The sequence below is a fragment of the Hypanus sabinus genome, chromosome 23, assembly GCF_030144855.1.
Source record: "Hypanus sabinus isolate sHypSab1 chromosome 23, sHypSab1.hap1, whole genome shotgun sequence".
NCBI classification, from domain to species: Eukaryota; Metazoa; Chordata; class Chondrichthyes; order Myliobatiformes; family Dasyatidae; genus Hypanus; species Hypanus sabinus.
The window spans coordinates 36,205,132-36,219,606 of NC_082728.1; the positions used below are offsets into that span (position 1 = coordinate 36,205,132).

A 14,475-nucleotide genomic window follows, 5' to 3' on the forward strand; every position below is an offset into this window, starting at 1 on the left:
ACAAAGAATTTAATACTGAGAACGAGAGTCTTTAAAAGATAATCGGTTGGTTGTGGAATTGGTTCAAAGTTGTTGTGAGTGAAGTTATCTGCTCAGGTTCAGGAGCCTGATGGTTGTAGGGTAACAACTGTTCCTGAAACATTTGTGGATCTAAGGCTCCTGTACCTCCTGCCTGATGGTTTGCAGCGAAAAAAGAGCATGGTCCGGATGATGCATGCAGCTTCTTTGTGACAGCGCTCCATGTAAAAGTGTTCAGTCCCATGACGGACTTGGCTGTAATCATTCCTTACTGTAGCGTTTCCGTTCCCGGGAATTCTTGTCCCCGTTCCAGGCCGTGATTTAACCAGTTAGGACGTTAGGTCAATTTTTTCCCCTCATTAGGTTGTTTTCGGCACGGACTAGATGGGCCGAAGGACCCGTCCCTGTGTTGTACCTCTCTATGACTCTAAACCCCCAATTTTAGTTTCCGTTTTCACGCTAAAATGACTGTTAGAGAACAATTTAACATATTCTACCCCGGATACATTTTATGTCATCATAAGTAACAGTGGTAAGTAACTGTGGCAAAGGGGTTTGCACAGCGCCGCTGGTGTAGTGGTATCATGCAAGATTCCCATTCTTGCGACCCGGGTTCGATTCCCGGGCGGCGCACGCCTTTTTCTTGACGCCGAGTATTTTAATTGATTTCTGCATTTTATACTTAGCGCTAACAAACAAAGCCCGAAAAAGCTTTAAATTTACTTCTAGCTTTTTTTTTAAAAAAAAAGACAATTCACAGCTCCGCGGTTATGAAATGGTGCCCTCTGTTCCGTGTTGGAGGCAGAGCCCGGGTTCGGCGCAGGAGGCGCTGACACCGTTCAGCCCGTGGGAACCGCACCGTCGGTCGGGAGACTTCCGTCGGCGCAAACAGGCGTTTGTTACAGCACCGCCGCCCTTAGCGGGCAGAGTGCTTTCCGCTGTACCGTCGGTAATAAGCCCGCACAGCTCGTCATCCCGCCGAGCACAGAGAGGCCTCAGCGTAGCACGATGAGGAGCGCTCGCCCGTGGACCCCTCACCGCTGTGAAAGCTTGGATTCGCGTGCACGGACATGTATTGTGCTTCTCTCACATCTGTCCCGCGTTTCTTTGTATAAAACAAGGGTACGCTGATACAAAGTTGTTTTCTTACTGGGATCCGACAGCGCCGCTTCAAGAGTTGTCGGTTTTCTGGCGGGTAACTTTATCAACAATATACTTATACACAAACATTCGAGGTAAAGAACAACGCTGTATATTACTGCAACACATTAACAAAAAAAGATGTTCCCCAGAGGAGTGATTTCAAAAACTCCTGACCTTCCTACTGAGTGTGGCGGTGTGAGATGTAACGAGCCGAAGGCAGGACATTAAATAAATAGGTGTTATGTTCCAGAAATAATGTTTGAGGGAGTTTTCGGGTTTTTGATGAGTTCCAAGATAGTGAGACGAGAGCTCGCTAGTGATCTACAGGGGAGACAATGGCATTGTTTTTTTTTTAAAAAAGGGCCGTGCGATGCTTGGAAGTCTAGAATTCATTGTTCATCGATAATTGACTTTCAAAAAGTTGTCTTAAGCATAATTTTGCACATGCAGAGCGCTGAAGTAGTTTACAGTGGTAAAAGACAGCTTTGGTAAGGTTGCAGTTTAAATTAACCAAAGGCTGATTTTCATATGTTGTATAACAGAAAGGCAATGAAGATTGGAATTTATTTGGAGATGACAGGACTTGGTGCCATTGAAGGCATTTTTATACAGGTTCAATCTAATGTGGCCCAATCAAATGAACAAATGATTGGAACAAATTACTACAGATGCAGAAAATCAAAACCAAGAATTAACAGTCAAGAAATGCATCAGTGTTTGAGGTCAGTGGAAAGTTTGAGGTCCGAGGAAGGGAGATGTTTTTCCAACACTGCTGCTGATCCAACATCTGCTTGGACTTTTGGTAAGATGGCGGCGCATACAAATGCAGCTGCCTCTTGGGGGTTGACCAAAGTTGCTTCTCCTCTGTGTAAAATTTGTTTTTTATGATCCAGAGCCAACTCTACACCAAGAACTTCGATTAATGCGGGGCTACTCCATCAGTGAGCTGCTGGTTGACAGCAGCAGCTGGACGGGTGTCGGCAGTGCAGCCAGCCGAGGCCGCGATGGTGAATAAGGAGACCATTGGGATATCAGATGAGCCAATTGGGATATCGGTGGAGCCAGTTTGGGTACGGAGGAGCTGATCCCGCTGCAGGCCGTGTTACTCGGAAGCATCGAAGTTGGTGCAGGAGATAGTCTAGGACATCTCACTCGTTTTTGCAAGACCCTGTTGGACAGTGATAATGTAAGTTGCTGCAGGCCCGTTACCCTTGTTTGGTGGCAGGACAGATGACAAGGCAGCTCTGTAGCCTCAGCTGTAGTGAGGATTAGGCCTCAAGCCTTGGGCTTGCCTGCTGCTGCAGACCAGGTGAGAAGATGCGAAAGAGTTACGGCCTGGCCTCTCCAGTCATTACTGCCCTCTCATGTTTGAACAGCAGAATGACAAGCCGGATTGCGTGCATCTGCGCACTGCCAGGAGACTGTACCATCGATTGTAGGACATTGCTGCTCAGGGTCTTGGACAATATATATATTTTTTTCAGTAAATATGCTTCTTTGCTCACTATTTTGAATGTTTGCTTGCTATTTTGAATGTTTTGTAACTTGACCCAGAGGAGCGCTGCCTCGTTCAGCTGCATTTATTTATCTATTTATCTATCTATCTATTTATTTATTTATTTATTTATTTATCTATCTATTTATTTATTTATTTATTAAAATTAGTTTTTTAATACATTTTACAAATTAAAAAAAAACCCAAATCAGAATGAGGAACATTAAAACAATGCAAAATTAAGCATACAATGACAATATGATGCAAAGAAAGAGAATTTTTTTAAAAAAGCACCTAAATTGAAGACAAGTAAACTTAGTATCCTCCCCCAACCCCACAACACAATAAAAAAACTCCAGACCAACCACAACACAATATAGAGAATATAAATCAGGACAATCAAACTCCCAGACTGTGAATACACTTAGCAACAGAGGATAATAATGCCTACTACCAGAAAAAAAAGGGAGCTGAAAGCAAGGGACCGAAAAAAAGAAAAAACACCCTAGTCAAGAGGAAGGTTATGAAAGTACTCGATAAAAGGTCCCCAGACCTTATGGAACTTTAGATCCGAATTGAGAACTGAATAATGAATTTTTTCGAGGTCCAAGCAGGCCATGATGTCGTTAAGCCATTGAGCATGAGTGGGCAGGGCAGCATCTCTCCATCTGAGGAGGATCAAGCGTCTAGCCAGGAGAGAGGCAAAGGATAATATTCGGCATTTGGTTGGACTCAGACGTAAATCTGTCTCGCCCCGGAAACCGAACAAAGCAATTAAGGGGTTTGGTTCTAGGTGCTGATTCAGAATATACGATAACGTAGTGAAGACATCTTTCCAAAATTTCTCCAAGCTAGGACAGAACCAGTACATATGAATGAGAGAGGCCTCGCCCCTCTTGCATTTATCACAAAGCGGACTAATGTTAGGGTAGAATCGAGATAGTTTAGATTTAGACATATGGGCTCTATGAACAATCTTAAACTGTAAAAGGCAATGGTGAGCAGAAAGAGAGGTTGAGTTAACCGATTTGAGAATCGACTCCCAACTCTCATCAGATAAGGAGATATTTAAATCCTGCTCCTATGCCATTTTAATTTTATCCACAGGGGCCTGTCGTAAGGCTGCTAACTTATCTCGAATAATTGATATTAAACCTTTACCTAGTGGATTAATGGAAAGAAATAAGTCCATAGCATTTTTCGCAGGCATTTCAGGAAAGTTAGTAATTAAAGGAGCAATAAAGTGTCTAATTTGGAGATATCTAAAAAAATGAGCATTGGGCAGATTGAGCTGCTGAAAAGAAGCGAAGCGATTATCAATGAAAAGATCTTCAAAATGCCTAATGCCCTTCCTATACCAAACATGGAATGCTGAATCGTACGTAGTAGGTAGAAAAAGGTGATTATGTACGACAGGGCTGGAAACGGAAAAACCATGGAAACCATAGCATTTCCTAAACTGAACCCATATACGCAAAGTGTGTCTAACAAGAGGATTAGCTATTAATCTGGACAGACTACTAGAGTGCAGAGCCAAGAAGTGCAGAGATAGATAGTTCTTTAGCGGAGCTCAACTCCATTGCCACCCAATTAGGGCACTCGGGTTGGCCATGGAAAAAAGACCAAAATGTAGCACAACGTATATTAGCTGCCCAGTAATATACACGAAAGTTAGGTAAAGCCATGCCACCCTCTTTTTTAGGTTTTTGGAGATGGATTTTACTAATTCTAAAGCGCTTATTCTTCCACAGATATGACAAAATAATAGAGTCTAAGGAGTCCAAAAAAAGATTTAGGAATAAAAATTGGGATAGATTGAAATAAGTATAAACATTTGGGGAGAACATACATTTTAACAACATTAATACGACCTACCAAAGACATAGATAGAGGTGGTTCAGCTGTATCTACGTATGGTTTGAATGGTAATTAAACTTGATTTGATTGGATTGGATTGATCCCTTCATTAGAAGTGGAGAAAGGAGAGGGAAAGGGAAGAGGGAACAAATTTTGATAATGTGAGGCCAAAGTTATCAAGGCAAAAACCACTGAAAAATATGAGTTAGTGACAGAAGGAAGGAAAATAAAAGAAATTAATTGAAACTGAAAAGTACACACATATGTGTTAAACTCAACTAGGCTGACATTACATTGTTGCCCTGATTTTAGTTTTTAATGCAAGTTAATCAGAATGATTGCCTCTACCATTACCATCTCTACCTGAGAACACCCAGCAATCTAGGGCAGAAAACGCCAAAATAATCCAGCCTTTGGATAAAGAAATTTTTCATCACCTCTGCCCTGAGTACTTTGAGATTGCCAGTCCTAACTCTGTATATCCTTCTTAACTTCTATATTATATATTGCATAAGTTAATAAGTTTCACGTCACATGCTGGTGATAATAAACCTGATTTTGATTCTGAAATCTCAATTATTGTACCCAAATCCTATTACAAATCGAGTCAATATGTTATTTGCCCACTTGCCTCCTTGTTTGGTTAGTACTATCTGCTTCTGATATATTTTTCACACCTTTATTTTTTTCTTCATACTTTAAAATTAAAGAAAAAAAAGCAATATTTGAACTTTTGACTTCCTGACTTTTAAGTCACACTCAGTTAAATTCAATTAAAGTTGAGCGATTGACTATAGGGTAGATAAGAACTTTTTAAAAAAGTTGCATTAATATAGATTTTGGAATGGAATTGTTCTCCTTAATCACAATTTAACCAGTGACATGAGTCTTTTGAGATTGGAAATTAATATTTCCTAGATGAGTCCTGCCTCACTATCTCTCCAGGATGGTTAGGTCAACAAACAAAATCCATTGACCGAATCCTTCAAGCAGATGCCCATTTAAGTAAATAAAAAGTGACAACATTTAGTTTTTAAAAATGGGAAACAAAAGTCTTCTATAGTTTTGAGTGAGATTCTGGATACATCTTTTTTAATTTAAATTCAGTTTTCACAGAGTACATTGGTAAAATTTATATTTAAAGGGAAATGAATAAGCTTCTCATTTCCCTTGGTTTAGAGTGATAGTACAGTACAGAAATGGGCCCTTCATTCCTTCTAGTCCGTGCCAACCTTTTTCTCCATCTAGTCCCATCTACCTGGATGCCATGGTAACGTAGGGGTTAGTGCGATGCTATGACAGTTCGGGGCTTGGGGCTTGGAGTTCAATCCCAGCATCCTTTGCGGTTTGTGCATCTTTTTCGTGGAATGTGTGGGTTTTCTCTGTGGTTTCTGCTTTCCTCCCATAGTCCAAAGATGCATTGGTTAGCAGGTAATTGGTCATTGTAAATTGTTCCATGATTAGGCTCGGGTTAAATCAAGGGTTGCTGGTTGTGTGGCTCGAAGGGCCAGAAAGTCCTACTCTGCACTATATCTCTAAGTAAATATATTTTTAAAAAACATGCGCCCAGACCAAAGGTCTCCAATTGTTGCAGTTGAATCTACATCCACCACCTCCCCTGGCAATTCATTCCACACTCGCACCGCTCTCTGAGTGAAGAAGTTTCCCCAAAGGTTCCCCTTTAATATTTAATCTTTCACCCTACCCTATGATGTCAAGTTCTCAAACAACCTCGGTGGAAAAAGCCTGCATGCATTTACACTATATTTACCCCTCATTATTTTGTATACAGGTGTACCCTGCTTTAGGAATGTTCACTTTATGCCACTTCACTTTTACAAAAGACCTACATTAGTAACCTGTTTTCGTATTACAAAGAGGATTTTTGCTTTTACGGAAATTTTTCCCACATAATGATTCTTCACTTTACGCCATTTCGGCTTAAGAAAGGTTTCATAGGAACGCTCTACCTTTGTAAAGGAGGGGGACACCTGTACCTCTATCAAATTTCCCCTCATTCTTCCAGGCTCCAGGAAATGAAGTCCTAGCCATTTCAATTTTTCCCTTCAACTTAGTTTCAACTCCTGCAACATCCTTGTAAATTTTTTCTGTACTCTTTCAATCTGACTGATCTTTCCTGCAGGCAGGTGACCAGAAATGCACAAAATACTCCAAAATAAGCCCTGTCAATGTCTCATACAATTTCAGTATAACATCCCAACACCCGCACTCAATTCTCCGATTTATGAAGGCCAATATGCCAACAGCATTCTTTATGACCCCATCTACCTGTGATAGCACTTTCAAGGAATTGTGCATCTGTTTTCTCAGATCCATTTGTTTTACAACACAGCTCAGTACCCTACCGCTCACTGATAAGTCCTACCCTGGTTTGTCCTGCCCAAGTGTAACACCTCACACTTGTCTGTACTCAATTCCATCCCCCATTTTTCAATCCATTTTCCCAGCTGGAGCAGATCATACTGCAAGCTTTCACAGCCTCCTTTAGTATCCACAATGCCTCCAGTCTCAATGTCATCCACAAAGTTATCACATTATATCTAAATCATTAATAGGCCTAACCATCTACTACCTATTCCTGACGTTTGCTAAGCTAATGCTAAATGCAATTTACTACTTTATCCTGAATGCTAAGCGACTCCAACTTCCACTTCCTTCATCAACCTCCTCAGAGAAACCAAGATTGGTTTGACATGACCTACCGTGCACAAAACAATGTTGTCTATCCCAAATCAAGTCATGTCTATCCAAACACTTACAGACCTTGTTCCTTAGAATATCATGTTATAATTTACCCACCACTGATATCAAACTCACTGTGTGACAATTTCCCAGCTTATTTTTAGAGCATTTATTGAGCAATAGAACAGCACTTACAATCCTCCAGTCCTCTGCACTAAGGATATTTGAAATCTCTCTGCCAGGCCCCTGAAATTTTCGCACAAGAAGTCCTCATGTCAGGCACTGAGGATTTATTCATCCTGATTTGCCAAGGGAGTAAAGCTGCTTAACACCATAGTTACACTGAGATTAAACAGACCATTTATCAGGAATGTCTTTGCTAGGTAGTAAGTAGAATCTGGAACTCGTCACCATCTGGTATCCCTGGGCCCAACAGAGAGCACAGGGTGCATGGGCGGTCGGAGGGCGCAGTAGGCATTACGGGCATGAGGGGAGGGACGGAGGGGCTAAGTGGGCGGGGCGTGAGGAGCACCGAGAAAGACAGCGACGGCGTTCGCGTGCTGACGCCGGCTGTCGCCCGGCAACGGGAAAGATACACGGAGCGCGAGGGAAGGCGTGGCTCCGCTCGCTGGCAGCGATAGGGCGGGGGAAACATCTCCTCCGGGGCTGATCGGGCACCCGGCCTCAATGAAAATGCTCCACTTGGACGCGGTGGGTGAAGTCAGCGAGTTTAACATCTGTTCCACCCCCAGCTACTCCTGCCTGGCTGGCGGCTGCTCGGTCTCGTCCTGCGGTTCGTGTTACGCCTGCATCCTCCAAATGAAACTCGTCGCCTCCAAGCAGTGGTTCCTCCGGGCTGGCGACCTCTCCAAGCAGCTGTTTTTAAAAGGGCTGATCCGGAGGATTGGCAGCAGGGACCTCTTGCAGCAAGTGGACAGACTCCTGCAGCCAACGTTTGGCAAAGATTTCACCCACTCTCGCTCGTGTGCTAACCCAAGCCTTCCAGGGGACCTCAGTACGCAGAGCTCGGACCGCAGCTTGAACAAATCCGCTCTACGCGAATATATCTCCGACACTTGGGAATGGTTTGCAAATAGCAGATACTGGACAAAAGCAAACTACATTCTGGGATTACTCCAGTTGTGTGATGTCAAACTACTTCACCTTCTAGCTAATCTGGTTCGCGCTCTGATACTCAGTGAGAGAATGCCCGACTCCCCTGTAACGAAAGGTTAGAAATACCTCAGTATTTAATTGAAATGCGCTCAATGACATTCACTTCCAAAAGCAATAAAGCATAGACTCTTTCCAACAGTGAAGCACAAAAAAAATTAGGTTAAGGGTATGCTAAGCACATAGCCGAATAATGTACAGTTTTGTGGGTTTATTAATGTTATCAATTGTTATTTTCAAAATTGTGCTTTTAATCTGTCCTCGTTTCTCGCTCATTTTTCTTCCTCCTTACTCCAGCCAGCAAAAGGTGAACTGTGTGGGATGGACTTTTGATGCACAGTGAAGGTTCATGAATTACTGTAGTAGATATTGTCTATGTGGACTTAAAAGTCTTTGACAAAGTACCTCATAAACAGTTGGTTAGTGAAGTCCAAGCTGAAGTAAGCAGGAGGCCCAGTGCTAAATTGGGTAAAAGCACAGCAAATTGTGGTAGATGTTTTTTCAGGCTGAAGAACAATAGACTTTGATGTTATTGCATAATCTGCAATTAAACCACTGATTCTTTTGACTGATACGATTTCAATAGTGGAATAGCAAAATGGGCAGTGGAATTTAACACAGGTAAGTGTGACGTGGGTGGGCAGGGGTGATAAAGTCATTACCAGAGAGTTCACAAGAAGAGTGAGCAGGAGATTCTATGCATGGATCTTTGAAGGTGTCAGGATGCATTGGAAGAGTGGTCAGTAAAGCATCTGGGATCATGGATTTCTTACATAAGACCATAACACCACAAGGCATAGGAAGACACTTAGGCCATTTGGACCCATCAGGTCTGCTCTGCCATTCCATTATAGCTGATTTATTATCCCTCTCAATCCCGTTCTCTTGCCTTCTCCCCTTAACCTTTGACACCCTTACTAATCGAGGATCTATCAACCTCTGTTTTAAATCTACCCAGTGACTTGGCCGCCACAGCCATCTTGTGGCATTGACTTCCATAGATTCACTACCCTCCGGCTATAGAAATGCCTCCTCATCTCTGTTCTAAAGGGATGAAGCATCCCCTCCATGCCAACTCTATCTAGGCCTTTGGATTTCAATGAGATTCCCCTGCTCCCCCACCTCATTCTTCTAACTCCAATGAGTACAGGCCTAGAGCCATCAAATACTTGTCATACATTAACTCTTTTATTCCTATACATAAACATATTCAGTAAAAATGCAGGGAGGTTATACTGGGCTTTTGTAAAGCTGTGACCTGCTTATCAATGTAATATTGCTGCCTGTTCTGGTCACCATACAACCTTTGAAAAATAAGAGAGAGACCTCAGATTAATTAAGAGATTTAGAAATTTCAACTGCAAGATTAGCTGTAGAAGCTGTTGTCACTGTCCTTAAACTAAAGGAGGCTGAGAGAGTTGATAGAGTTATACAAGTTTTGACAGTTTAATGTTAGATCAACAAAATCATTGACCTTAAATAAGAGAGTACATATTTAAGATCTTGTACATTAAATATTGAAATAAATAGGAAAAATATTTTTAGACTTTGAGTGGTAATAAAATTGAAATTGCTGCCTTAGAGGTCAGTGGAAGCAGAAACAATCAATAATTTTAAAAGAAGAATGAAGAAATGGTTCAATGAATTAAACTTGCAGAGAGATGGGATTGACTGGATTTTTCTCTAATGAGTTAAAATGGATTCATAGGCTACATATCCACCTCCTGAACAAGAGGCTTACAAGAACAATCTATCTCTGAACAAGAGATGGATTGGTTGGTTGAGTGATGTCCCAAAACAACTTTGCATTCAATATTGAAAAGGCCAAGGAATTGATGGTGGACTTCAGGAAGGTGAAGCCAAGAGAACACACACCAGGTTATCAGCGGGTCAGCAGTGGAAAGGGTGAGCATTTCAAGTTCCTGGGAGTCAATATTTCAGAGGATCTATTCTGGGTCCAACACATTGATGCAATCACAAAGAAGACACACCGAAGCCACACTTCATTAGGAGTTTGAGGAGATTTGCTATGTCAGCAAAGACTCTGGCAAATTTCTAGAAATGTACTGAGCAGAGCATTTTGAGTGCTTGCATCACTGCCTGGTGTAGAGGTGCACAAGATCAAAAACAAAAAAGCTGCAGAGGATTATTGACTCAGCCAGCTCCTTCATGGGCACTCAGCATCATGGACGTCTTCAAAAGGTGATGTCTCAAGAAGGTGGTATCCATCATTAAGGAACCTCACCATCTAGGCATACCCTCTTCTCATTGCTGCCAAGTGGGAGGAGGTACAGAAGCCTGAAGATGCACAATCAATATTTTATGAACAGCTTCTTCCACTCTGCATTCTGAGGTTGTGTTCATGGTTCCTGAATGAACCCTTGAACACTACCTCACTACTTTGCTCTCTTTTTGCACAAATTTATTTTTAATTTATTTCCTATTGTACCGTAGTATTTTTTTTGTATTCCATTGTAGTGCAGCCACAAAACAACAAATTTCTTGGCGATGTTTGAATAATAAAACCTGATTCTGATAATGTCTATGACTATAGAGTCAGCATAGTCTCTCTAATTTCTCTTACTATAGTTTCATGTGATTGATTTTTAACATAGACCTGCATATCAATAATTTTGTACAGTAGTTTTATATCATATTAACCAAAGAAAGATCTAGTGTTTGGTTAGCAAATTTCAAGAAATCCATGTACTAATGTAGAAGAAAAACTGGAAAGTAAATTTGTGCACTGTAATTTACCACAAACACCATTGTGACAGTGATTAACTGATCTGGTCATAGTAATGTTAGTTGTATAAACACCAGCCAGGTGTTAGGTTGCTCATGTTCCTTTGTATCAGTGCACTAATATTTGGTTACTAAGAGCTTCTCTCTTTAAATAAACATTAACCTTGTTTAGCCATTCTTCTTCTCGTGGTGCAGTTTGGTTGCTGTAGTTCTGATATTTATCAAATTATGACAATTAGAACTTTTAAGTCTACAGAGCTGATGTGGCAATTGTTTCCACTGATCAAACCAGCAGAACTCAGTCATAACGGCCACAGTACATAACACAATTAATGTAGCAAAACATCTTGAGCAATTTTATCTGATGTTAAAAATTAAAATTAATATTATGCTATTATGAGAAGAGGAAATAGAAAAGGGATTGTGCAAACTAATTTATCATGGAAGGGTTTTGTATGGTTTCAAAGTTAATACTTGATATTGCCTTCTCAGGCAGAACATTGGGATTGAGGATGACCGATATTCACCATGGTCTTGTGGTTCTGAGATCGATACTGAGAGAAACACAGATATATCCTCAGATGGGATGGTAGTGGCTGATGGGCTGGGTAGTGGCCGATGGGAAGGGTGCGAGCTGGTGGAATGGGTACTGGCTGGTGGAATGGGTAGTGGCTGATGGGAAGGGTGCGAGCTGGTGGAATGGGTACTGGCTGGTGGGATGAGTAGTGGCTGATGGGAAGGGTGCGAGCTGGTGGAATGGGAACTTGCTGGTGGAATGGGTAGTGGCTGATGGGTTGGGTACTGGCTGATGGGCTGGGTACTGGCTGATGGGCTGGGTACTGGCTGATGGGAAGGGTGCGAGCTGGTGGAATGGGTAGTGGCTGATGGGTTGGGTACTGGCTGATGGGCTGGGTACTGGCTGATGGGAAGGGTGCGAGCTGGTAGAATGGGTAGTGGCTGATGGGTTGGGTACTGGCTGATGGGAAGGGTGTGAGCTGGTGAGATGCATTGGTGTGTCTTTTTGTACCTTGCTTTGTACAGCAGAATGCAAGTAATCATAGTTCCTTTCATTAAACTTGATGAGTTTGTTTGAATTGTGCTTTTCTGGTGAGGGGTTGTTTATGTAAAGTATTGCAGCATGTAAATAAATCTATATATCACAGATGGAAAGCAGTAATCCTACTGTAGTAAAATGTTAAAAAAGGATGTATTGATACACTTATATGGTGTCATGTAAATAGAAATGTAAAATATTATTTTACAAGTATTAGCTATAAATATCCCTTGTATGAGAGGAACTATTCTTATTAGAAATATACAGAATCCTACGTGAAATAGTTTTGCAGTCAATATATGTGAAGTGTGTAAAAGCTTTGACTGTTTTTGCCAAAACTCAATTAGTGAATTATTCATTCAACTCTGTTGCAATGTTCACATAATAATATCTACATGTCATCGAATATGAGATAATTCTGACACAGCCACCTTCAATGCTTTAACAGGTTTATCTCACGGCAGGGTCTGTCCAAATGTTGTTTTCTTGTCTGGATCAAGAGCTCATTGATAGGTCTTGTGATAGGTTAAGCTGGATAAAAAAATAATGTGGAACAATGCGAAGCAAGTTTAAAGATAGTGTATTCTGGTTTTGGTTTACATGAGCCCTCTCAGACAAATAAAGGACAATTTAAAAGTTCATTACCAAGCAAGATTAATGTTGTACTCTAAATGTCTCTGGTTGGTAGAAATATAATGTTATTTTAACATACATTGTACTTACCAGCTTCAATCTGAAGTGACTGGTACTTTGGAACAATTTCAAATACAATAAATAATTAAATTGTGATTGGCCTAATATTTCATTTTGGAGACACGATGGAGACGTTTTGTTTATTTCATTCTGGTTAAACTTAAAGAGACACGGATGGATTTAATATTGCTTTGTAAAAAGATTCTTGATATTTTAAATGAAGTTTCATTAGTGTCATTATCAGAAACACATGGTTGATGAACTGTGGTGAGGAAATGAATTTTTGTTCATATTGCTGTGAAATATTTAATCTTTTCTGTTTTTATCAAATTAAATATATTAACATTTTAGCCTCTATATATTATGATTGTTGAAAAATAGTGCAATATTTTACTTTTTATTAATGACAGTTGTTGTTTAGCTATTTTTGACCAATAACTTCATGGCATTCCTCAATCATGGTTTTTATTTTTGTTTTCTGCTTGCTAGTTGGTTTTGTATCCACCTGTTGAGGCGAATTTTTAACATTAGTTTGATAGTGTTAAAGCAAATCTAAATTTACATAAAGGTGTATAATTTCATGATAATTTAAGCAGTAGACAAAATATGCATTGGAATAGATGTTTTTTTCTCAACTAATAGAATTTGGGAATAGTTCTTTTTATTAATAATATAGAAGAAGATTGAGACATGCTTCCTTGAGTTAAAAATACTGTATTACTGATACTCCACACCAGGTCTCACCTGAGATTTGAATTATAAGATGGCTTTAAACAATATCCTAATGACTTCAGCGAAAGGAGTTACAATTTGCTAAGACACAGATGTCAAACTTAGTTTGCCTGGACCTTGCGAGCATGAGGTCATCACCTTTGTCCCTTTAATTTTCACATGTTTTGTTCATTTGTGCGACTTTGTGCAGTAGAAGTGCAAATATTTATCTGGCTAATAGCTGAAGCATAGGGAAATTAGATGCTAATGAGTATGCTGTTAGTTACAGAGAAATTTCTAAAAGGGAAAGTTAACAAAAAACATCTGTATGACATTTTCATACAATGGGAATCATTAGGAAGAAATAATCAGTCTGTGAAATTGCTTATTAACATCATTCTTATAAGAACCATAACATTTGCAAAATGCTGTACTAAATTAGATATTTGCTGGCACGCATGTCTGAAAGGGCTGAGAGCGCTTTGCTTGTAGGTAATTATCTGTGAATTTAAGACAGCAAATGTTCAGAAAATTAATTATGGTAGTTGTTGAAAATCTAAACTAAAATTAGTAGAAATACACACTTGGCCAGACAGCATCTAAAATAATCTAACTCTGGCATTTATGTACTTCATTATTTCCTCTGTTTGCTCCTGCAGTAGATAAATATTAATTCTTGTCTTGTTTTTATTCATTTTTTTCTGAGTAGACCAGTTTTGTTGTGGATTATTTATTGGTTTGAATTACATTGACTTTGAGGTTAATGGCAGATTTAGAGACAATAATGAAAGATCCTGCTCCTAACTTTGGTTTGAACCTTGCATTTTTAACTTTCCGTTTGATATCCTTTCTTTGTAATATCAGAATCTGGAACCCATTCACA

At 40.2% G+C, this 14,475-nt stretch overlaps 1 protein-coding gene and 1 non-coding gene across 3 annotated transcripts in view; both read left to right on the forward strand.

Annotated features, from left to right (window-relative positions):
- Positions 1–580: 580 nt before the first annotated feature.
- On the forward strand, positions 581–651 carry trnag-ccc (transfer RNA glycine (anticodon CCC)). Its single transcript has one exon. It is a non-coding gene; the product is annotated as a tRNA-Gly (tRNA).
- A 7,112-nt stretch (positions 652–7,763) lies between these two features.
- Positions 7,764–14,475, forward strand: part of fbxw10 (F-box and WD repeat domain containing 10) — a 72,097-nt gene continuing 65,385 nt past the window's right edge. Inside the window, exon 1 of one of the 2 annotated variants that reach the window (XM_059948731.1) lies at positions 7,764–8,447. In XM_059948731.1, coding sequence (XP_059804714.1) covers positions 7,904–8,447 — 544 coding nt within the window. In that variant the 5' untranslated portion in view covers positions 7,764–7,903. The remainder of the gene's footprint in view (positions 8,448–14,475) is intronic. The other variant, XM_059948732.1, reaches the window with a different exon arrangement.